This window comes from Camelus dromedarius, chromosome 8 (genome assembly GCF_036321535.1).
Source record: "Camelus dromedarius isolate mCamDro1 chromosome 8, mCamDro1.pat, whole genome shotgun sequence".
NCBI classification, from domain to species: Eukaryota; Metazoa; Chordata; class Mammalia; order Artiodactyla; family Camelidae; genus Camelus; species Camelus dromedarius.
The window spans coordinates 55,585,637-55,611,978 of NC_087443.1; the positions used below are offsets into that span (position 1 = coordinate 55,585,637).

The window sequence follows — 26,342 nt, forward strand, 5'->3', positions numbered from 1 at the left end:
CTTCATTCTCATACAGTATTTTAAAAGAAAATATAAGTACTGTAGCAGTTGAGAGGTGCAGTAGATGACACTGGAATTGCTTAATCAAGGATATTGAACCTCAAAAGGGTCTGGGTTTTAAAGCAATTCATTTGGTAGTTATTTTGAGGTTGTAATGGAGAGAAAATTACCAAATGGTCTTGTAATAATCCAGAAAATGAGCCTAAACTAAGGTCTTGGCTGTGCAGATGCATAAGGAAGGTATGTATGTAGAAAATCTGGAATAAAGAATTGTCAAAACCTAGCCATTACATGAATATATAGATAAGGGAGAGGAAAATGATACTGATGGTAGTCTTTCTAAGCCAGGATGACTTAGCATGGTGAATTAATAGAAGTTGAGAAAATAGAAGTTGAGAAATGAGAAGGGGAAAGGTATAGTGGCCAATTTTTATGGGGAGGATAATGAGGTTATTAGCTGGAAGCAGTTTGTGATGAAAGTAAACATTTTTTATTTAAAGTGTCCAGTGCAAATTGAGTTGAAATGAGATCTGAGCTGAATCCATACTTGGAGTGTTTCTTAATCCATATGGTGATTGGATTATTTGAGCCGATGAAGTCTTTGGTGAAAGGTAAAGCACAAAATAGAGCTGAAGAAGACCTTTATTTTGGGAAGGAGGAAGAAGAATCAGATTGGAAGGAAGATAAAATCCTAAGACTAAATGAATTGCCATCTTGCATCAGATATCTTCCTGGCCCCATCCTGTGTGATGCATAGGGAGATGGGTTGTCATGTTTGTTGCTCTATTATGAACTCCTATGCAATTTCCCAAAATGGACCCTAAATGGATTGAGCAAGTACCCTGAAACCATGGACTTCGAGAGAACAGCTTCTCAAGAATACTGGTTGTGGGAGCCAGACTATAAGTCTGACAGGGTTAATGAATAAATGGGTATTGTGGGAGTTAAGAAAAGGATATAGACTACTAGTTTTAAAAGTTGTCAGTGTCAGGAATGATGAAGAAAACAGGACCATAGAAAGAATGGACAGTTGGTTTAAGTAAAGATATTTTGGGGAGGAGAGGGAAACACGTAATAGTTATACTCTTGGAAGAAAAAAAAACTGGAGGAGAGGAAGAAATAAAAGTTATTAAAAGGAGAGAACAGTTGAAGAAGGCAAGATTGTAAGAGAACCAACAAGAAATTAGTTACTGAACAGTGATGAGAGATTCCTATTGAAATTAGTACAGTTAGTATAACTGTAGGAGGTAACAGCTGGCAGGAATTAAATGAAGCAAGAATGCCTAAGAATCCTGACTTGCTCACACTGAAGGCTAAGAACTGTGAGGAACTCTTTGCTATGAAGGTGGTGTTTAAAAAAATAAAAAAATAACAAAGGGGAATAGTCCATAGTATCTTTACTCCTCTCACTTGTATTGATGCTTGGAGTTTTCTAGTTATACCAGCAACAACAAAAAAATAGTTTCAAGAAAATTAATAAGATTGCCTCATCCAGCAATGCATTTTTTAAAACCATATTTTGGTTATTCCTTTTTCTTTTTTTAAATTGAGATATAATTGACATAACTTACTAGTTGCAGGTGTACAACATAATGGTCAATATTTGTGTACATTGCAAAATAATCACCACAGTAAGTCTAGTTAACATCCATTACCACACAGTTAAAATTTTTTTTGTGATGAGAACTTTTAAGATTTACTCCTAGTAGTTTTCAATATATAATACAGTATTATTAATTATAGTCACCATGCTATACATTACATCCCCAAAACTTAATGATTTTGTGACTAGAAGTTTGTACCTTTTGACCACCCTCACTCATCTCCCACCCTCCCACCCCGCCACCACCACTATGAGTTTTGATTATTTTTTTCTTTAGATTCCATATTAGATGATAAAATATTATGACTTTATTTAGCATAATGCCCTCAAAGTGCATCCATGTTGTCACAAATGGCAGTTTCCATAAAAAGTTGAGTATTATTCCATTGTGTATTTGTGTGTGTAAATAGTTGGACTGATCATATTTTCTTTATCCATTCATACATCTGTGAACACTTAATGTTGCTTCCATATCTTAGCCATTGTAATTAATGCTACAGTGAACATGAGGATGCATATTTCTTTTTGGGTTGCTGTTCTTGTTTCCCTCAGATAAATACCCAGAAGTGGAATTGCTGGATCATACGGTAATTCTGTTTTTTGAGAGAGCCTCAGGCTTTTTTCCCACATCAGGTGCACCATTTTACATTCCCACCAACAATGCATAAGGATTTCAGTTTATCTACATCCTTGCCTACATTTGTTATTTTCTGGGTTTTTTTTTTAATAGCCATTTTAATAGCTATCCCACTTCTAGGTATTTATCTAAAGAGTACAAAAAAAAAATTGGGAAAGATACATGTACCCCTGTGTTCATCGCAGCATTATTTGCAATAGCCAAAATACGAAAACAGCCTAAATACCACATCGTTTTGATTACTGTAGCTTTTGTTGTCAAAACTTAAGTCAAAACTTAACTTTGAAATTAGAAAATGTGGTATCTCTAACTATTTCTCTTTTTCAAGGCTGTGTTGGCTATTTGGAGTCCCTTGAGATTCCATATGAATTTTAACATGGATTTATGTATTTCTGCAAAAAACACTGCTGGGATTTTTGTAGGAGTTACAGTAATGTGTATATCATTTTGGGTAGTATTGGCATCACAATAGTATTAAGTCTTTGCCCTCTTATTTCTTATGTTTATTTTTTCTTTTAAAATTTTTTTTCAGCTCCTTGTTTCTAAATTTAAAATCAACTATATGTATTTAACCATTACTATGTCAAAAAGTACCAGCCACTGTAGTTGAAATAAACGTACTGTGAATAATGAAAAAGAAGTTGTAGCCACAGATGCTATTTTCAAGAAATTTGTAGTCTATTGGAGGAGGTAAGAAATACTGATATATATATATATATATATATATATATATATATATATATATATATATATATATATATATATATATATATATAAATAAATAAATTTAGTACAGATTATAAAACTAGTGCCGTCATAGCACTATATATAAAGGCACAATTACCCTCACCTAGGCTTTATAATACCATTAACCTCCAATATACAGTTGAGTATCTTTGTGTTTATTGTGGTCTTAGGCATCTGGGGAAATCCACAGTCATTACCGAGAGCAGGTTAGAAATTTAGGAAGTCTTTTGATTGAGATTGGGTTGTGGATGAGAATTGAGATAGTATAAACTTAATTTCCAGCTAGTGGAAGGATATAGGAAAGCCTTGCTATTGACTGGAGGTGGCTTGCATTTGTCTTTTAATGTTTTAATAACAGTACATGTGTAATAGAAGAAAAATTATAGCAACAAATGCTGGTTATAGATACTGGTGAATTAAGTATAATGGTAGTTATAGTCATTTGCCTCTTGCACTTCAGGCTTAATTTCCATGTACAGTAATAACAATTAGATATACTAATAAGAGTCATTCATGGTAAGTTTGTTGTACATTTTTCATACTTTAATTCTTGATAAGAATTCAAGCTTCAATCTTTGTTGTTTTCCTGTTCTTTGACTTGATCTGCTTAACAAAGTTGAAGGTAATTGATATATAGTAAACATTGTATAAGCACAATTCTTATTTGGTTAATATAAAAACCAACAGTGTACATGAAGTAAGAAGGTTTCTTTTTAGGTAACTGACCTTAAAAAGTGTAAGCATTTTAAATGGTGGAGTCATTTTCCTTAAGACTTGCTGGCATTTAAAATAATAAGACATAGGAGAGTGGCATTTAAATCAATGAGTTGCATCTTGTCAGCTCTCTTTAGCTCATTGCTTGAAATGTCAGTAAGCCATGGGTAGCAGACATGGCTGTAGCTGTAAGCCCCTGATCTACTCAGGAAGGCCTTTCTAACATAATTATTACAAAACCTGCATGCATACATATAATTCTAATTCCCAGATTTTCTATACTATAGTATGAATTTTTTAAAATACCATTTAAACTTGGAGAATCCAGGTACAGAGTGACAATGCTTTTGAATTTAGTCAGGAATGACTCTGAAATGTCACCCCTTCAGTTTTGTATCACACTCCTAAAATCTAGGCCATTTTCCCTTTCCCAAGTGTAACTTGTCATTTTTTTCTTCCATTTCCTTTTCTGAGATGTCATCTTGCAAAAAAAAAAAAAACTATGTAAGTGACACCCTCATTCTTACCCCGCAAAAAACCCCAAACTCAAAGGAAACAAACTTTAGAGCTACAAAAGAAACTTTAAGAAATGTTCATCTTTATTTTTTTCGTTTAAAGTTTAACTTTATTAACTGTTTATTGCCCTAAGAACTACCATGGTGATACAGTTTTGTTGCTTTATTTATTCAGTAATGTCCATGCTGTTTTCAGGGACCAGTAGAGCTATATTTGTGTACTTCTTGAAGAAGTTTAATAATTCTCTCCAGCAGGGGTTAGCAAACTGTGACTGAATCTAGCCCACAATCTGTTCTTATGTCTGCAAGCTTAAAGAGGTGGTTTTGGAGGTGGGAAAAAAGGAGAGATGCTACAGAGATTATATGTGACCTGCAAAGCCTAGAATATTTACTGTCTGGCCCTTGACAGAAAATTTCTTACTGTTTTGAATATCTTCATCAGGTTATTAAGATGAAGAGAAGGCTAAAAGTTGTTAACTTCCACATCCTACTTACTGTTCTCTTTGCTCTTCTTCTTCTGTGTATCAGAGCAACAGCACAAGCAAATATAATTTAATGGCAAGACAGCTGTGATTATAGAGAAGAGGGTGGTAGAGGAACAAGAGAAATTTGGAAGAAAACAGAGTTCAACATTTGCCAACGCTACATTTTTTTAGACTTTTTGCTTTCAAAAAATTTCATGTTTATAAAAAAGTTAAAAGAATAGCACAAAAAATTTTGTGTCCTTCACATTTAACATTTTGCCTCATTTGCTTTATTAATTCATTCTCATTCTTTATCTGATAAATTTTACATATAACACATAGATTTTCCAAAACCATGTCCTTCTGACATGCCCCCATCATTTTTTGAGCCCTTTCTTACTTCCTAATACAGGTTTTTCTAGGTTCATCTTGCCTTTTCTCTGTTCTTGTACTGGATTCCATTTTTCTAGGGGCAGGGGTCTGGTTCCTTTGGTGAGGAATTGTTAATGCATGCACCCCCTTTTTTGGTCCAGTCTACATACAGCTTCATTAACAGACATTGTCGGGCAACAGTCAGCCTCCTTATTTTCATATTTATCTAAGGATATACCTAAAAATCTTGAAATGCCACTGATTCATGTCCACTGACATACCTATTCAGAATACTGTGCATGAAAGTGGATGGCAAATAAAAGATACTGTTTTTTAGCCTAAAAGTATACTTGCTTGTGGAGAAAGATATTCACATGAATTTTCGAAAATGTGTCACATTTCTTTGTGACTCTGAAAATGTAAGTAAAGATCATTTCTTTGATTTCAGGTGGTTAGTTCAAGTTGAAATTCAGTGATAAATTCAATATCTAGTATCTTTAATACCCTGAACCTGTTTTCAGTGATTTTTAAATTGAGATAGTATTTGTACACAATAAAATTCATCCATTTAAGAGTATAGATTAATGAATTTTGGTAAATGTATACAGTTGATAACTGTCAGCACAGTCAAGGTACAGGACAGTGCCCTCACCTTAAAAAGTTTTCTCGCACCCCTTTGTAGTCACTCCCTTTATTGGACCTCCAGACACAGGCAATCACTATAATTTTACCTTTTCTAGAATTTTATATAATAGGAATCATACAATATGTAATCTTCCATTTTTGACTTTTTTCACTTAGCATAATTATTTTATATTCATTTTTTTTGCTTGCAGTTTACAATCATGTATTAATTTCTGGTATGCAGCATAGTGATTCATTTATACATAGATATATACACACACACACATATATATATGTGTGTATATATATATATATATATATATATATATATATATATTCCTTTTCATATTCTTTTTCCTTATGGGCCATTGTAGGGTATTAAATAGTTCCCTGTGCTTTACCGTAGGACCTTGTTATTTGTTTATTTTATATATACATTCTTGGTTTTTTTAATAACCTTTTGTTCCTTTTTATAGCTAAGTATGTCTCCATAGCATGGATATGCCACTATTTGTTTATCCATTCACTTTTTTATAGACATTGAATTGTTTCCAGATGTTGACTATTAGGCTTATTGACATGTAAGTCTTTGGGCATGTATTTTTCTTCCTCTGGGATAAATACCTAAAATTGGAATTATTAGGTAGTACTCTAATTGCATATTTAGCCTTATAAAATATTACCATGTTTCACCAAAGTGACTGAACCATTTTGTATTTCTGCCAGCAGTATATGGAAGTTCCAATGTTCCACATCTAGCCAACATTTTATATTATTGGTCTTTCTAACTTTAGCCATTCTGGTGGATCTGTAGTGGTATCTCGTGATTTTAATTTTTATTTCCCTGATGACTTAGTGATGTTGAGCATCTTCCTGTATATATATCTATGTGAAACATTGTGTGACTCTTTTGCCATTTTTAAAAACTTACTATTAAGGTGTAATAGTTCTCTATGTATTCTGTATAAAAACCCTTGTCAATTTTTTCTCTTAAAATTCATGTTTTTATGGCCTTTTCAATAAATTTTTGACTAATCCAGTGTCAGACACACAAAGTATATTTTCTTCTAGAAGTTCAGTCATGCTAACTTTTTGATTTATGATCCATTTCTAGTTAATTTTTGTATATGGCGTGAGTTAAGTGTTGAGGTTTATTTTATTCTATGAGATAATCCAGTTTTAGCACCATTTGTTGAAAAGACTCCCCCCCAAACAGTAAAATTATCTTGGCATCTTTAAGTCAGCTGATCGTATATATGTATGTTGAAAAGACCCCCTCCTCAACAGTTAAATTACCTTGGCATCTTTTAAGTCAGCTGACCATATATATGTAGGTATATTTCTGGGCTCTGTCCTGTGCCATTGAACTATATATCTATCCTTACATCAATACCACAGTGTCTTGATTGCTGTATCTTTGTATCTTGAAATCAAGTAGTACAAGTCCTCTGTTTTCTCTTTCAAATTTGTTTTGCTAATCTAGGTCCTTGACTTTTCTATATGAGTTTTAAAATTAGTTTACCAGTTCTTCAAAAAGCCTTTTAGAGTTTTGATTAGGGTTACATTGAATCTCTAAATCAGTTTGTAGAGAATTGCCAAATTAACAATGTTGAGTCAGTTTATGATCCTGATTTACCCCATCTTTATTCACATCATCTCTAATTTATCTTAGCAGTGTTTTATAGTGTCATTTCCCTTCAGCCTAATGAATTTCCTTTAGCATTTCCAGTAGTACAGAGAGAGAGTACTTAAAGCTGTAGAGAAAATTTATAAACTTACTTGAATGCATCTTGTGAATATTTGTTTCTTTGCTATTCCCCAAAAAGTAATAAAGGATGATTAAAGAATATATTATATGGATTATATGGCTTGAGATGACCAAAAGCTTAATAAAGAACTTGAGGTCTTTTCTACTGAAGAAGATCCCAACCCATTCAGTATTATCTCTTTTTCTGCTTTGGGTGCTGGGTCACTAGACCACAAAGTGTTGGTGGCTTGCTGCAGCTCCCTTTTCGTCTACCTCTCCCTACAACCCTCACAGTTCCCTGAAGTGAAATTACCTTAAAAAGATAATTGGAAAATTGACACAAAGTGGTGAGACTACCAGAGAACATAGCTACTGAAGACATGACCTACACTTTCCCCTGAAAGCTGTATACAGAATTAAGTTTTAAGTTCTACATACACACACTCACTCACTAACTCACTCACTTACTCTTTGTTTTGCCAGTCCTAGCAGTTAGAAAAGAAAGGAAGCATTCTCTTCATAATGACAGTAAAAATGTAAAATAATAAATATGTGGGAGCTATATGAATAAACAACAGAATTTTAATTGAGAGCCATTAAAGCCCATTTTGATAAATGAAAAGCAGTTCCTAAAAGAGAAGACTGAATATTTTTAAGGATGTTACTTCTTCCTGAATTACTTTCTAAGTATAATGCAATTCAGATTAAAATACAGTGTCTTCTTTGGGGAGTTGGTGGTGGTAGGAACAGAATTGACTGAGTGATTTTAAATACAATCTGAAAAAATACAGTTAGAATGGTCAGGACATTTTAGAAAATATGAATAACAAGTGGGGATTTGCCTTCTCAAATACTAAGATATTTATAACAATGTAATAATTTTTTAAGTATGATACTGATGATTCTTTTTGCAGTTCCTTAGTAAGGAGAGAGCTTTTAAAAAAACTTAATGCCCACTCCCTGCCCCAGAGTTACAAAATAAAAAGATCTGGGAGTATATTCTAGGTATATATGCCTTTAAGAAGCTCACAGTAGATTCTAATATGACAGAACCACCTCTTGCTAAGAAGCACCCAGTCTAGGTAGACCAGTTCCTGAATCCTGAAGGAAGCAACTCTTAGGTGATATAAATTCATTCTTATCTCCAGCTTTATTCCTATTTAGTTCTGGGCCAACAACTGGTTCTTTATAAAGGAGAAATAATAAATGCAAAGAACAGTGACTTTTGATTTACAGAAATGTCACATCTTTTTGTTATTTTTTGCCATACCATACATAATGACTCCTTTCAGAATTCACATATGGGGGAGGGAAAATGGCATGAATTGTTTTCTTTAACTTACTATCTCCTGACTATTATATTAGCTTTTTTAGCTTTATGTCATATGAACTTTTTTGGTCTTGTTGGTTCATTTAATTTTGTATATCTATGTACAGTGAGAGAGGATGAGCTATATTTTGTTTATACATCAATGCTATAAATTTTAACCATGTGACCAGATGTACTTGAAAAAAGTATATGATTTTGTGTTGTATTTTTCATCTTTGGTTATTATTTTGGATTAAAACAAGCAAAATAACCATTTAACTGGTGAGAAAAAAATTTTTTGGAATAGAAAAGGAGTTTATTAGAGGTACGCTGCCATAGACAACAGCAGGCCACACAGAAGTGCCTGTGTGAGCACCAAGGCGAAGAACAAGTTTAATAGCTACACTGCTGTAGGCAACAGTGGACCACACAGAAGTGCATGTGTGAGCACTGAGGGCCAGTTGTTGGGGTGTTTTATAATATAGAGTCCCAAGGTGCCTGATTGGCTTGTGCACAAGTCTCTGGTTGGTTGTAGTGAGGTAAGAGGTTTAGGGTCCGTGAAGGGCAGTGGGGTTTATGACTCTGATAAGATTGGTGAAGATTATTTTAAAACAATCGTTCAAATTCAGGAAATAATTATCTTAAGGGTATACAGCAAATGGAGAATCATTTGTTCAAAAAAACCCCTAAATTTCAGTAAGAACAACAAGAGTTTATGGCATTTGAGCCATCATCCACTCCCACCCATTTTCCTGAGCTCAGTTTGAGCAGAAGGGACAGACTGTGGGCATCTTTTGTACCTTCTAGCTTTTGTTGCAGAAGCTTTCTTCCAGACAGGTGAGGTCAGAAGGCCTAAGGGCTCCCATCCTTTACTCAGTAGAGGTCTACTGTAGGCACAGCAGGCTGAGAATACTAGGACCTAATTGCCCTGGGCCAGGCCTCATTCATAAGGCAGCAATTCCATGCCAGGAGGGGCAAGTCATTCGACACCCCCTACTCACAGAGCACAGATAACGCTTTGAGGGAAGTAAATTACTGTCCCAGCCCCCAGTTCCTGTGCAGAATAGCACAAAGGTTCTTCCTAAGGGAGAGGCAGGCCTTAAGAACAGAGAACTGTGTAGCTCTTCTAAGGGGACTGACTTTATTTGGAACAGACCTTATGAAAAGATGTTGAAAATTATGAAGATATTTGTGGTGAAGAGTTTAAAGGAGGCTGATAGCTCCTTTATACTAGTAGAAACAAGTGAAATGGCAAACAAGTTAGAAGTTTTAACAGAGAAAAGCAGAAAAACACAGCAACAGAGTGCCCTCCTGGGGTTGGAATAAGCCTCAAAGACTGGCAACATTCTGCCCCTGCAGAGGGGCTCCACTTTTATTGAATCAGACTGAAGTGCAATTTATGCCCCAGGGTGTGGCAAAAACAAGTAGAATAGTAGTAGAGACTAACAGCTGGGTGTCTGATACCACTACAAGCAGATCATCCAGAAGCTTATAAAGGGGAAACCTGATAAAGAAACTGACAAAGAGAGCTCAGCTGAACCCTCGTGAACAGAGAGACTACATGCTCAAGACCACATCTTTTGAGAAGTGGTATCAGAGGCTGCACACTGCTGGGAAACTAAACAGGGACATTTTCTAATGATAAAAGGATCAAACTGTATTCTCTCCTAAGAGCAGAACTCCAAACTGCATGAAGCAAGATGCGACAGAATTGAAGGGGGAAGTATACAATTTAGCCATAATAGTTGGACACGTAAATAGCCCACTTTCAATAATGGATAGAGCATCTAGGCAGAAGGTCAACAAAGATGGAAGACTTGAACAACACTGAATCAACTAAACCCAGCAGACATTAACAGAACACTCCACCCAAGAAAAGCAAATGAAACATTCTCCAAGAGAGACCATATGCTAGGTCATAAAAAATAAATTTTAAAGAATTGCAATTATACAAAGTTATGTTTTCCATTCACAGTAGAATGAAATTAGAAATCAATTACAGAAATATGAGGAATTTAAAATCATGTGGAAATTAAACTGCGTTTCTAAATAATCAATGGATCAAAGAAGAAATCACAAAGGAAGTTAGAAAACAATCTGAGATGAATTAAATCAAAACCAGAACATACCAAAGCTTATGAGATGTAGTTAACAGTGCTTGGAAGGTAATTTATAGCTACAAATGCCTGCATTACAGAAGAAAAGATCTCAAATCAATACCCTGTCTACCTTGAGACTAGAAAAAGAGCAAACTAAACCATAATTAAGCAGAAAGAAGGAAATGATTAGAGCGGAAATAAATGAAAAGGTAAAATAAAGAAATAGAGAAAATCATCAAAACCAAAAGTTAGTTCTATGAAAAGATCAATAAAAATGATAAACCTTTATCTAGTGTTGATCAACATAAAAAGAGAGAAGATTCAGATTACTAAATTGCAAGTGATATAGTGAAGACCATTACTGACAGTACGGCAGTAAAAAGGATTCTAAGGAGAATACTATTGATAATATATATGCCAAAAGATTAGATAACTTAGATGAAATGGATAAATACCTAGAAAGACACAAAACTGGCATGAGGAGAAATAGAAAATCTGAACAGATGTATGTTGCAGATTGAATGTGTCCCCCCAAAAGATAATGTTTAAGTTCTAATCCCTGGTATTTGTGAATATGACCTTATTTGGAAATAGGGTCTTTGCAGATATAATCAAGTCAAGATGAGGTTACCCAGGCTTCAAGTGGGCCCTAAATCCAATGACTGGTGTCCTTATAAGAAGAGAGATTTGAAGTCACAGACACAAACACACAGGGAAGAAGTCCATGTAAAGATGGAGGGAGAAATTGGAGTTATGCTGTCATAAGCCAAGAAACACCAAGGATTGCTGGAAACCAGCAGAAGCTAGGAAGAGGAAAGAAAGGACTCTTTCCCTAGAGCCTAAAGAAGGAGCAGGCCCTGGTGACACCTTGATTTCAGACTTCTAGGCTCTAGAGCTGTGAGAGAATAAATTTCTGCTGTTTTAAGCCCTCCAGTTTATGGTAGTATGTTACAGTAGCCCTGGGAAACTGATATGACCTAGAACAAGTAGATATTGAATTAGTAATTTAAAAAACTTTGAACAAAGAAAATCCTATGGCTAGATGTCTTCACTGGCGATTTCTACTAGTTTAAGAAGAATTAATACCGATTCTTCACAAACTTGTATAAAATATAAGGAAGAAAGATTTTCTCATTCTGTAAGACTAGTATTTGAAAATCAAAACCAGACAAAAGACGTAACCAGAATACTACACACCAGTATCAATGCAAAAAATACTCAACAAAATATGAGCAAATCAAATCAAGCAACAATTAAAAACTGCTATACACGTTACCAAGTGAGATTTATCTCAGGAATGCAAGGTTGGTTTAACACCCCCCCCCCAAATCAATTAGTGTAATACAATGTATTAATAGAAAAAGTGGCAGGAAGCACAGTCATCTCAATAGATGCCTCCCCAAAAGACACTTGACCAAATCCAACTTTCTTGTGATACTTCAGCAAAGTAGAATAGCAGGAACTTACCCAACCTGACCTGCAAAAATACACAGCTAACATCATACGTAATTGTAAAAGATTGAACGGTTTCCCCCTAAAATCAGGAACAGGACACAAATATCTACTCTTTCCACTTCTTTTTGGCATTGTACCAGAGGTTCTAACCTTGACAGTTAGGCAACAAAAAGAAACCAAAGTTAATCCAGATTGTAAGAGAAGTAGTAGAAGTATGTCTGTTTGCAGATGACATGATGTTGTTTAAAGAAAATCCTGTGGAATCTATAAAACTATTAGATTTAATAAGCAAGTCCAGCAAGCTTGCAGAATACAGTGTTTTTAAAAAATTAGTTGTATTTCTGTACATTAGCAGTGAGCAGTCTGAACATGAAATTAAGAAAACAGTTGCATTTATAGTAGTATCCAAAAGAGTAAAATAAACAAAAGTGTAATACTTTGTACACTGTCAATTACAAAACATTGTTCAAAGAAATTAAAGAAGATCTGAATTAATGGGAAAGCATTCCATGTTCATGATTGGAAGACTCAATATTATGAAGTTGGCATTATTCCCCAAATGATCTGCACCTTTCCTGTCAAGACCCTAGCTGGGTTTTGTTTTTCAGAAATTGACAAGCTGATCCAAAAATTCATATGAAAATTCAAGGGACTCTCAATAGCCAAAACAATCTTGTAGAAGAACAAATTGAGAGGACTCACATTTCCCCGTTTCAAAACTTACTACAAAACTATAATGATCAACATAGCGTGTTACTGGCATGAGGCTAGATATAGATTAATGGGATAGAATTGAGTGCCCAGAAGTAAAGTTTATGGCCAGTGATTTTTCACAAAGGAACTTGGACCCCTTCCTTATACCACACACAAAAATTTAGTGGAAATGGATCATAGATCTAAAAGTAAGTCCTAAAACTATAAAAATTTTTGAGGAAAACATAGGAGTAAATCTGCATGACCTTTGGTCAGCAACTAGTTTTTTTTTGGATACAATTCCAAAAGCACAAATGACAAAAGAACAAATAGACAAATTGGAATTCATTAAAATTTAACTTTTGGGGTAGGGGGACTAGCTAAGTGGTAAAGCACATGCTTAGCATGCATGAGGCCCTAGATTCAATCCCTGGTACCTTTGTTAAAAAAATTTTTTTTAACTCTTGTACAGCTTAACTGTAGCATCAGTGAAGTGTTAGAAAGCTCACAGACAGGAGAAAATATTTGCAAATTATATATCTGATAATGCACTTGTATCCAGAATATATCAAGAATTCTTGCAGCTCAACGCTAAAAAGATAAATAGCCCAATTAAAAACTGGGCAAAGCATATGAGTATACATTTCTTTGAAGGAGGTATCCCCCATCAATAAGCACATGAAATGATGCCCAGGATCATTAGTCATTAGAGGAATGCAAATCTAAATCATGAGATACCACTTCTTATATATTAGGATGGGTGTAATCAAAAAAATAACAAGTGTTCATGAGTATGTGGAGAAATTGGACCCCCTCATTGCTGCTGGGAATATAAACTGGTACAGCTACTTTGGAAAATGGTTTGGCACTTCCTTAAAATGGTAAACATAGTTAACGTATAATCCAGAAATTTCACTCCTGTGTATATATCCAAGAGAAATGAAAATATACATCCACACAAAAACTTGTAAGCAAATATTAAAAGTAGCATTATTCATATCATAGTAGACAAAAAGTAGAAACAACCCAAATGTTCATCAGTGGATGAATGGATATAATGTTGTTTATCCTTACAATGGAATATTATTTGGCAGTAAAAAAAGAAGTCCTGATATGTGCTACAACTTGGTTGAACCTTACAAACATTATTCCAGGAGAAATAAATCAGTCACCAAAAAACCAAATATTGTATAATTCCATTTCTGTGCAATTTCCAGAGTAGATACGGCTTATAGAGACAAATATAGTGGTTGCCTAAGGTTTAAGGAATGAGGGTGTGACTGTTAAATGGGTACAGGGCTTCCTTTTAGGGTACAGAAATGTTCTTAAGTTAGATCATGGTGATGGTTCCATACCTATGAATATACTTTAAAAAGCATTGAGTTTTACACTTTAAATGGTACATGAATTGTACAGTGTGTACCATACCTCAGTAAAACTGTTTAAAAACAAAATAAGTAAGTGTGACTATAATTAACATGAACCAACTAAAAGTAGGCTGTGTATTTCAGAGTACAGGCTGATTAAACTGGTAATTTTTGATTCAAAAACGAACATGTAGCAACTGCCTTAGTGAACACTAGGTTAGTTACTGTGTTGATTTATATTAGAAAGTGGCCTGAATGCTACGTTAAACATAGTTTAAGTATAAATTCTCTGTTCAAAGTCTGACTAAACTGAGTGAATGTAGGACTAAGGACTTGTAAGTACAGCTTATGCCATGGAATGTCTGATTTTTAAAAATCAATAAACAATGAAATGACATTAAAGTATAGTACAAATGAGAATTATTGAACTCTTTAATACTTGTTCCTAATACATTTTAATTGTTAAATCTGTATCAAAATTTGTGATTCGGTTTTAAAAGTTACTTTCTTAATAATTTATTTAATGCATAGAAGAGAATGTTGGCAAATAACACCTATAATAAAGGTGTTTGTAATGATTCATAACTTAAAATATTTTGTTTAAAGCTTTTTAATATTATGTGGCAAACAATATGTCTTATATGGAAATGTTAAGGGACTGTCGTTTCAGTTTGAGTATACAAGAGAATTCTTCATATTAAATATTTACAATATGTAATTGAAGTTAAATGTGTCTTTGCAAAATACATATTTTGGTTGTGCTGTTGACATAGTTTGGGTGATGGGGAAATCATAGAAAACTGATTGCAGTTATCATTGAGTATATTTAAAATTTGAGGGGATATCGTTTTTGGATTGTAACATGCTTTCAGTGTCTTATTTACTATTCATTGTGCCAGTGTATGTCCTGTTTTCTTATTTAGAGCACTTCTAAGTTTTTCATGATATAAATAAATGCATGTGTTGATACATTGCAGTGACATGAAGTAAATGATATGCACTTGAACTTAAGGAAGTCTTAAAAAATATACGTTATTTTTCTTTATAGTCTTATTTTTTATTATAGGTTTTTACAGTCTTATTTTTTACTGTCATAATTTTCTGTTTATTTATTAGCTACAAGAGTGGAAATAAGTACAAAGCATTGTCAACCTAGTCCAGTGCTCCTATAGTCTGAGTGTATATTCTGGGAGTCTCTGGGATGAGTCTAATGTAGTATCTTGAAACTTTTTGATCAGGACCCATATTTTCATATTGAAATCATGTTTAAACAAATATATATAAGATACAGAAATGTTTACCCTTAAGATACTGAACTGTTTAACCATTACAACATGCAATGCACTCTGTTTTTCAATTCTTTTCTTCTAATGCTAGTTTTGACCTATTAATTTCAAAACCCACTAAAGATTTGAAAGCTACTGTTTGTAAAATAGTACTGTCAGGACAGAATTATGAATTCAGATACATTCTTTTTGAGTTTTCCCTCCTAATGACCTTTTAAAAATGTTTGTTTTGTGTCTGGAGAAAACAGATACTAGGAGGGCAAACAAGATTCTCAAATGAGATTTGGTGTTTAAGGTATCTTTTTGTCTGAGTTGAGTTGTCTATGAACCAGTGCTATAGTGTAATAAGAACCGTTATGTTTGAATGCTCAAAGAAATTTTCCCCCTGGTAATTATGCTTAAAGTTAACCTATAAATTTAAACAAAACTCAATCAAAAATATGGATAAAAACCACTCAAAGCATATTTTTATATTCACTTTGCTTTTATACTTTTGTGGAGTTAAATATCCTGATTTGAAGTTTTAAAATATTTTAATTGTATTAAACTAATTTATCTTACCTGTTATTAACATTTGTCTTTGACTTTGGATCTGTGCTTTTAATATTGAATGGGGAAAAATTTTTGTGCAAATGTTTCACCAAATATTTTTGCAGGGACACTTAGTCGGTCTGGATGAACCAGCTTCGGGAGCTGGGCAAGAAGCTCTGCTTAAACAAGAGCAAGCAAAAATCATTCGATTCGAGAGACAAGCAGAAGAGTTCCTCAATGCAGTCTTTTATAGAAAAGGTTGGTTCTAGTGAAAAATGACATTTAGCATCTGCTTGTCTTATATTTATCTCTTTAATTTCAGTGTCATTTTTAAAAAGAGTTGCTTTTAAAAATATTTTTCTTTATAGATTATAGACTTTATAATTCTCTATATTCCTTTGGTTGAGTTAAACTTGAAATAGCCTTGTTTTCTAAAGTTTTTTAAATTATTAAAATTAAAGAAAAATTCACTATTACATAATAAAAATTTCCCACATACATTTGAGGTAACTTATTTAATAGCTTTACCTCTTATATTTTTCAATTTATCTTTCTCCATGAAACTTTTGCAGGTTTCTTTTATATTTCTTTTCTCTATCCACAAAGCATAATTGCCATCAGCCAGGACCTTTGGGAAGCTTCCCTTCATGTTCATCGTAGTGAAGTCTTTACCTTCAAGAAAATTCTTTCTAAATGAATTTATAGTCCTTAGTTATGCCAATCATCTAGTTCCAAGATGGAGGGTACTATGATAGGTGCTAAAAAAGTTTTCTACAAACTCCTGATAATGCTGAATATCCCTGCTTAATCTTCAGCAGACTCAATGATTCCACTTTCTCTAATGTTTCTTCCTATGTTCTTGTTTATGCCTCTCATTCCTCTGGAAGTTCCCTCCTTCCTTCCGAAGTTTGAAGGGTGATTTTTGCCTGTACATTAGTTAAAAGTCTGATAAATGCAGATTCTAATAGGTTGATTACAGTTGGAGACCAGCTGAGCTTCTGCTTAATGTGATCAATATTTTCAAATGGGAATATAAGGTAAAGTATCATAAAATTAAGGAATGCACAAGAATTTTCTTTTCAGAGGCACTTTTTTCCCTTCTTCCATCAGATCCCTAGGTAGAATTAAATCTTTTAGTACCTCTTCACTTTTCTTTTATATCCTTTAATACCCTCTGACCTAAAGCTCCCAGGTGAGACTTCCATGCTCGCCATATCACTTCCATAAAATACCCTGATTTCAAAAGTCTGTTCAAAATAGTTTTATGAACAGTTGATTGTTTTAAATTAATTCACATATATACTTTAGAGTATAAATGATTGCTAGATCTGTTTCTGTCAGTTTATTAACTAAATACAGTATCTTCCCAGCTCTTCTGCTGCTCTTCTTTGAGATGTGTACTGAGTCATGGGTCTAATGCTGCAGGAAACTTGATTATCTGGAGAGGAACGCCTCTTCCTAATTTACATAGAAGAACCACTTTTCATTTACTCTTTGCTTAGGGGGAGTTAATGAGGTTAATCACAAGCAGATTCCTGAGGAGAATTTCAACCTGCTTTTCTACTAGTGCCATCCCTTTGTCATGTAGGGATAACTTAGATTAAAGTTCCTACAGGTTTTCTTACTTAGAAATTAAATTTGGGGGCACATGACTTTCGTGGGGAGAATTCGTACCTTGAAATCAGTCTTAGGATAGACTTTGAGAGATGAGAATCCTCTGAAATTGTATGTAAAGTTTGTGTATTTGTCTGTACACTGGCATATGATGCTCAGAAAAAGAACTATTGCTTTGCAATTGGAAGTTCCCCCTTTATGTATTAATATTGTTATTTGTAGATATTTTATTAACCCTCTTGGAAATGTCTAAAAGATAGACATTACTAGTCTTCAAATTAATACCAAAAATGTTCAGTATCCATAGAGATGACAGGCAGTTTAATCTGAAGGGAATATTTTGTTTTTAATAAAAAATTAAGATATTTCAATTTAGTCTTTTGTTGCCAAGTATTGCAAATTGTGTATTTTAAATAATTGAATGTGAAAAGGTTATATGTAGCTAGGTAGAAACATAGATGCGATAAGAGCAGGCTTTTGTGGTATAGACTCTATAATAAATTCCTCTTTAAGAACGGCGTGCCTTCTATAACTGTCATGATCATTACTTTTCAGCTTGCTTTGTCACTTGTGTCAGAAAATTTGACACTTTTCTAAAAGTTAGGTTTGCATTTTTAAAACATACAGGTGGCTATGATGTAGCATTTACGTGTTTTTCTTACTTTTAATTTTGACCCGATTTATTATTTTTATTTGACTCAGTTGTGCATGTTCCCCCTAAGCGTGACTAGGTTTATAGATGTAGTGTTTTAAGTAAATAAAAGAATGAAATGTGCTTAAGAAACTTTCAAAAGATGTAGAAATTCAAATGGCAGAGATGTGATCGGATCATAAACATGAATTGTGTTTCATAATTGTGTAAGTTATTCAACAAAGAGGCAAAATACACTGCAGGCATTTAAAACTCAGTGGTAGGAATTCATGATCTTTATCCTAAAATCTCTGACTCTTTACAAAACTCTTTAATTGTATTTACTAGTCTAGTTAAACAGAGACTTTCTATAAATGAATTCATATTGCTTCCTATTTGGAAGCTTTCTTTTTTATGTATTACATACTCCAGCATTTTAGGGGGTAAAAAGATACAGGGATGTATTAAAACTTGAAATTATATAGTCTTTCATTTTCATTTGGAGGGTTATAAGCTGTGTAAGAAAAAAAAAGGATGTAACGTAGGAAGTTAAATGATTATGAATAAGAAAACCCAGTGGGTAGAGAGATTGAAAAAAGGAATATCTGACTAAAATGTTTATTAAAACATTCAAGGAACCATGGTTGGTGATTGTAGTAACTTGTGAACCTTACCTACTGAATACCTTTATTCCTAAACCATCTAGCATACTCATGGTCTCTATTTATAGAGAGGCAACTTAGGGTTAAAAATACTTCTTAGTAGAACAGAAATGTTATTATTGGTAGAGCCAACCTCAAACTCCAAAAAATTAAGTAAATTTTAATTTGTCCTTCAGAAAAAAAAAATTGTTCTTGGGAGTCTTGTGTGATTTTAATGATGTTTGTTTTTTGTGATATTAACAGTAATTAGTCAGTTTTCCTTTAAATTTATAAATCAAAGTTCCTTACAACTCCAAAATATTATGAGTAAAGTAATTGACCTTCTATAGTTAATATTTAAAAGACCAAGGAAGCTGAGGTTTTCTGAGATCCATCTTCTAAAGCCTCAGGAGTGTGGTAGGGAAGTATAATGGTTACAGGTGGAGCATTAAGATCAGGGGGAGAGTTTTAGTCAGGGGTCTGTCACCAACCATCTGTACAGATTTGAAGAGATCCTTACTCTTCAAACTATTTGCTAATCGATTGATCCATTTATTACTCAACTAATATGAATTTATACTTTACACCAAGATTAGGTGCTTCGTGTATAGGGGTAATCTCTGCTCTCAAAAAGCTTTTAGTCTCCCTGATAGGGTGTACAAAACATTTTCCCTTTTATTTTACCTTCAAGGTCCCTTCCAGTACTGAAGGTTCTATGAGTTAATGAATTCGTATTGTCTTTATTTTTAAACTAACATTGATTAGAAATTGATAACTTAGATGTGTATTTCATTACTTCCCTGTTTATTGTGTTTAATGTTGGCAGAGTGTATTTAAAGAACTTGTGGGGGAAAATATGGTCTTAGGCTTTAGAGATTTGCCATTTAAACTCCTGACCCAGGAGTTCTGAGAATATGGTCCCCTGATCAGCAGTGTCTGGAAACTTGTTGTAAACGCCAGTTCTTGAGCTCACCCTAGAACTGCTGAATCAGTAACTCTGGGGATAGGACCCAGCAATCTGTTTTTATAAGCCCTCAAAGTGATTTTGATTAACATTGAAGTGTGACTACTATTGCCCTAGTCTATCATAGGTCTTAATATTAATTATCTCCTTTTGTAATCTTGGTATGCTTTCAGTCTTTAACAGTAAATTAAGCCCTCATGAACTGAACATTCCATTCTTCAGTAATTTAGGAAGAGATGGCTCAGGAAAAATCTAGGGGAGACCAGATGTGATCTATAGGTGGTAAACAGGGGAGTAATTATTTTCATAAAAGAAGGGTTTTGGGATTTCTGTATCAGGTAAGTGACTCTTGCCCATAAGATAAACTATTTGTTATCCCTTTATTTGACTTCATAATCGGGGGCGGGGATGGTGTTTAGGAATAATTTTATTAAAATTATATTTTTAAAAATCTGCAACTTTTATAAGCCTAGAGATTAAAAATATAAGAGGGAATACTATTTTTAGGATATTGCATTTTAAGAGAAAAATAAAATGAAATTCTGTTTGCTTGAAAGCTGTCTCTTTTTAGTACATTGTCCCACTTTAAAAGTAAATAAATCTTTGTTTACAGACAGTCCCTGGGTCTCCGACCCCAATATCCCCCTAGTGGCCCGTGAGATCATGCAGCGAATGATCCAACAATTTGCTGCTGAATATACCTCAAAAAATAGCTCTACTCAGGACCCCAGCCAGCCCAATAGCACAAAGAACCAAAGCCTGCCGAAAGCATCTCCAGTCACCACCTCTCCCACGGCTGCAACTACTCAGAACCCTGTGCTCAGCAAACTTCTCATGGCTGACCAAGACTCACCTCTGGACCTTACTGTCAGAAAGTCTCAGTCAGAACCTAGCGAACAAGGTATGGTTTGATGTCAAGATATCTCCTCTGTCCAATAAGTATACTTTTAATTTGGGGAGAAAAAAAATTATTGGCAAGTAGGGCACCAGTAACACTAATAGGATAAAAACTAATGTGATTCTTAAATTATTCCTGACTTTGCGGTGATAGAGAAGTACAAATAAAGTAGCAACCTTACCCATCAGTAGTTCATAGTTACATGACTGAACCAGGAAAGTTAGGTGGTTACAGTTGTTACTTGATATTTATGTAAGCATTTTACACTTTCCAAAGCATTGTCATATCCATTGTTTTTAAAAGCCCTTTGAAAGTTAACTTTTCCCCCTTATCCATCAGTGTTTAGGATTAGCACCTATCTGAGAAATAGATATGTCTTGTTAGATAAAAGAAGTTATACTCTGCAAATAAGATCGTAAGGCCAAAATATGTGTTATTTGCATTTTTAAAAAAGAAACTCACGGGGTTAGAAATAATGAGACAACAGTAGACACACTTCAGGTTGTTAACTGTAGTCAGTATTTTATAAATACACAAATACATACATGCACTATATTACAAACTAACTAGGGTATTTTCAAAAGGTAATCTGTGAGGAGGATCCTAGTTAAGTGAAGAGGTTAAGAGGGTATCAGTTTTGCTAAGCATATACTTCTTGAGTGTTTTAAAAGTTATTCTCTTAAGATTAAATATTACAGTTTTGTGATTTCATTTTACCTTTAATTTCACAAAAATGAAGTGAGCATTTCAACTCTGCCACTCTGAACCACTACAGATTATTAATTGATGAATTAATTGGTGATGTCTGTACTAATGAGATTTTATTGTTGTAGAAATCTCCTAAGAGTGGATTTATTGGTGAGAAATATGTTTTTATATTGCAAAGTAAATAAGTTTAATTCTTATAAGAAACTCTGAAATGACTTTATTTTGCTTATTGTAAGTGTATGAAGGAATGACACTTAATGGACTGGCTTTAGTTGCTTATTAAAGAATATTTTTTTGAATAGTTTTCGTTTGCCTTAACTCTTTCTGTGTAGTGAATAGCAGTCAAAATCTCTTTAAGTTCTGAAAGTGGGGATATAGCTTAGTGGTAGAGGGCATGCTTAGCATATATGAAGTCCTGGGTTCAATCCCCAGTGCCTCCATCAGAAAAAAAAAACCCCTCTAAGTTCTGAGAGATCTCTTAGCAGGAGGCCTCCTAGTTGTCCAATGTTCATATTGATTAGTATATCTTTGGTTACCATGTTTGTAAAGTTGTTCTATTCTATTTTATTGAGGATTGTTTTCTTTACCGCAGATGGGTAGCTTTCATTAAAAATCCGTTTGCTTTAAATATTGCATTACAAGCTTCAGTTTTACATTAGAATAACAGCATAGAGGTTGTATCTAAAATATTAATGATGGAGGTTAACATACAAAGATACAAGTTTATTTAGTCTAATTTAACTTCTTATAGCTAGTGTTATGCTTGAGGTATGTTGTGTTGACAGTGCGGTCTTATCAAGAGAAATTTGAACCAGATGGTAAGAGTATAGTATAGATTTCAAATGAACCAAAAATTTTAAAATAATATTTCCCAATGAATTTTAATATGTTTTCAACTTAAATCACAGTATTTTTCAGGGTAGATTTAAGTTATGTTGCCTGTTTGATTAGACAGGCTTAGGAAATAATAACTGTCTCTGGTTGGAAATATTTTAAACAGTGCATTTGCTTGTTAGGTATCTAATTGGGTTAGGTGTCTAAAAGGATACTTGGTTCTGTAAGATTACAATTCTATTTTTAGAAATATTAGTGACTCTAAAGGACAACAGTTACTCTGTATGAGTGTGGGCTTTTTTTGGTTTATGAACTCAGTTGCATATTTATTTCTAACAGCCTGAAATAGGGAGTTACAGTGTCCCAAATGGGTTTTATATTGGAGTGGTTTTTAACATAACTAGGTAGCCGGCTTCTCTGCTAGCCAACTGAATATCAAAGGCATTGAATGTTACCTTGCTCTGTTAATTTTGGACAGAATGGCAGCTTTGAAAGTTATCTAGACTTTGAATTTTCTTTTCTAGACTTGTGTATGAGGGGAAAAAAATCTTTCGGGGGAGAAGAAATGTTCTAATAACATGAATTTGTTATTTGGTCTAGCTTCAGTTTAAAAAAAAAAAGGTTACCCTGCAAGGCTCCTTTCAGTATCAAGACGTTTCATTTTTCTTTCTTTCCTTAAACTTTGCCTTTGTAAGTATCAACAAGTCGATTTTGAAGCCCTGCTGATTTTTCCCAAAAGGTTGAATCCAAATATAGTTTTTTGCAGATGTGTCCAAAGAGTAATTAGGACACATGCAAATTATAAACAATTAACAACTGATTTATCTTACATACTGTCTTGTATATATGTTTACTATAACCATATAAACTTGTTTACAAAATATTTTTGTATTAAAATTTTCTAAATCCAACTTTCACGTACTCTTAGTGTTTCAGGTAGACCTACTAGCTCTTGAGAAATTCGATTTTTATAATTAGTCTGACATTGTGGCATTGAAAACTCATGCTTTGATCAAGGTAAACTGAGTAAATGACATAGTTCTGTTGCAGAACCTCATACTATGTAAACTGCCATTTCTAGTATCTCACTATATCTTAATATCTTTAGTGTTATGCTCTATCTTTTCTTTTGCCTTATTAATAAAATATTTAACCCTTGGAGATATTAGATATACCAGACTTTGCTAAATTTATGTCACTTCAGAAGAAAAAATATCCTGATCCTATTAATGAATTGGTTTCGTAACTCAAAATATATGGCTAATTTTACCTGCTTAGTTGACTAGGCCTACTACTTTGTCATTTTTAGCCTATTCAGTTCGTATTTGCTCCCAGTTTTTAATATCCTCAGGTGTTTCTTTGTGTCTCTACAGACGGTGTACTTGATCTATCCACTAAGAAAAGTCCATGTGCTGGCAGCACTTCCCTGAGCCATTCTCCAGGCTGCTCCAGTACTCAAGGGAACGGGTAAGGGAAAATATTTGTGGCCTTCCACAGTTTTATAGGAGACAGTTTATCAAATACTGAGTCCAATCTCCCTTGTGTGTTTTAAAAGTTAATTTTTCAGAGTAACACTCTTATTGGTGGGCCTTTAGTGAAATTACGTTTAGTCTATCAATCAAGTAAAAGCACAGTCTGTGAAATCTAGAGTTGACTAGTATAGGTCAGTTTTGCCAGTTTAGTACAAATAGTAAGTAATCAGGAATATGGCAAGAATGTCTTTGGGCCTTTTGTTGTTGAGTATTTGGGAGTGTGAAACCCAACTTAAATAATTTCAGAGTTCAGATGTAAAGGCAATATTATGTGTGCTGAGGTTGTTGAATGAGAATTGGGTTCTGGTATGTAATTTGGTATCTCTAATGGAGTGTGGGGCTGTTTGCTTTTTTCTTGTTTGTTTTGGTTTTGTTTTGTTTGTTGATTTGAACTGCAGTTTTAACTCTGTGGCAGTTCAGAAAATAATTGTGTGTATTTTTTGTTTTGAATTGGATAAGACTGGTTGTAGATGTTGGTAGATAACCGTCTTATGCTGCCAAGACATTACATGCTCAGTTTTGATAACTCTTAGACTAAAGTGAATTTTCTGTTTACCTAGTTTTATAAGTGTAAGAATTGTCTAATTCTCTGTCCGTGTGTACATAGTAATCATTTTTAGAGGTCAGGTAGTAATGAATATACTTAGATGCCATATTGGGAAGGCATTTCCATAAAACTGTGTTGTGACCAAAAATCGGCTTCATCTAGATATGAAAAATAACTTTAGTAAATTAATTAATATTTAGGTTTATTTAGTTTTTACAATGTCAACATGGGGAAGTAGTTTAGATATTTAAGGAGTAAGTAGACACTAAATGGATTAACCTTATTCAGCTTACTCTTAATTTCCTTCAAATTGAAGGATTCCTTCACTGATTTCTAAAATGCTCCTTTATTTTCTCTAAAATTCCATCATCTTCCTTTTTCTCTCATCCTATATTAGGTCTAGAATAACTTATTAATTTAATCTATTTTGCATAGTTTGCTAATCTTTTTTTTCTTAAGTGCTTTTTTTCACCATAGTTCAAACTAGATATAATTCATCATGATCCCAAATCATTGGGTCCATTTAGGTATCAAAAAACTTGAGTTGTGTAATCAAGGGCATATGTAGGAGAAACCTAAGTGCTGTTTGCAATAATGAATCCCTTGCATAAGATTCACTTTAAACTTGACCACCAGGTCCATGTATTAAAGGGTTGAAATTGTTGGATTTGTCCATCTGAATGGAAAGTAAATATTTTCCTTGTGGTAGTGTTTTCTGGAAGACAAAAGCATGGGTAGTACTGTCCATGTTTTAGTTGAATTGTTATCCATATTATGTTACTTACTGATAAAAGCAAAATCCCTATAGACTTTTGGAAAACATAGCTGGTTTATCATTATTTCTGCAAAGTTCCACTTTTGTGCCTAGTTACCATAATTATTCCCCTTGGGCATGCTTTAGTAGTTGTCAGTTTTACCCATTGATAATCTTTATAGTGAAAATGAAAACTTAGGAATTAACTTTGTGTAAGTAGTTAATTTTTTAAACATTATTTGAAAGCTATCCGCTTAAAATTTCAAAATTGATATTTGGTATTTTAAGAAGAAAATTTTTTTTTAACTGAAGAACTCTGCTAAAAATTGTTTATATACCTCTGACAGTAATTACTTTGAGTAGAACTTAAACAATGTTTTGGGGGAAACAAAGGGCAGATTCTTTAAAGCTTGGATGATTTCAAATGGAAAATCAGTGGTACTCATGTATCTGCAACTAATGTTTTAAAATGAAGAACTGTGGTAAGTTATAATTCTTCGATGGGTGTTTTGGTTTGGGTTTTTTCTCCCCCTTGGGGCTGGTAGCCAAATCTTTTTTTCCTAAGCAAAATAAGATGTTATTTGGTGTTGTTTGATTTTTTTTTATAATGAACATCAACTTGTTTGTGGGATAAATGAGCAATTATCTATGGGTTCCATCCACCAATGTAAAGTGTTCCAATTTTATAGCTGGTTGTCATGAATGTTGACTATGTTGCATTAAAATAAATAATTTGGCTTACTCTTTTATTACTGTACTTGTTTAGTGGTAACGTCACATTGGTAACACAATTCTTTGTAGATCTACGGAGACTTGATGATTACTTTGTAATTAATAATTAAGGTGCTATTTTCAAACAGTTGCGCGAAACTTTTTCTCCGAAAATTTGTGAACCCAACCAGAGACCAGCTGACAGGTTTAATTTTTCTTTGCCCAAAAGCTCCTGGGTTTTTTTTTTTTTCTTTTTTCCTTTTTCCTTTTTTTTTTCTTTTTTTGTGAACAAGTTTAAAACTAACTGCTGAGACCTTTTTTTTTTTAATTTTAGAGAAAAAATAA

At 33.6% G+C, this 26,342-nt stretch overlaps 1 protein-coding gene across 6 annotated transcripts in view; it reads left to right on the forward strand.

The window, feature by feature from the left end:
- The window catches only part of LCOR (ligand dependent nuclear receptor corepressor), a 102,265-nt gene that overhangs the window by 48,902 nt on the left and 27,021 nt on the right, over positions 1-26,342 (forward strand). For 5 of the 6 annotated variants that reach the window (XM_031461502.2, XM_064488308.1, XM_064488309.1 and 2 more), the window contains 3 exons: positions 16,289-16,421; positions 20,627-20,914; positions 23,827-23,920. In XM_031461502.2, the coding sequence (XP_031317362.2) occupies positions 16,289-16,421; positions 20,627-20,914; positions 23,827-23,920 (515 nt within the window). Of the gene's footprint in view, positions 1-1,942; positions 2,931-16,288; positions 16,422-20,626; positions 20,915-23,826; positions 23,921-26,342 lie in introns of those variants that run through there. The other variant, XM_064488307.1, reaches the window with a different exon arrangement.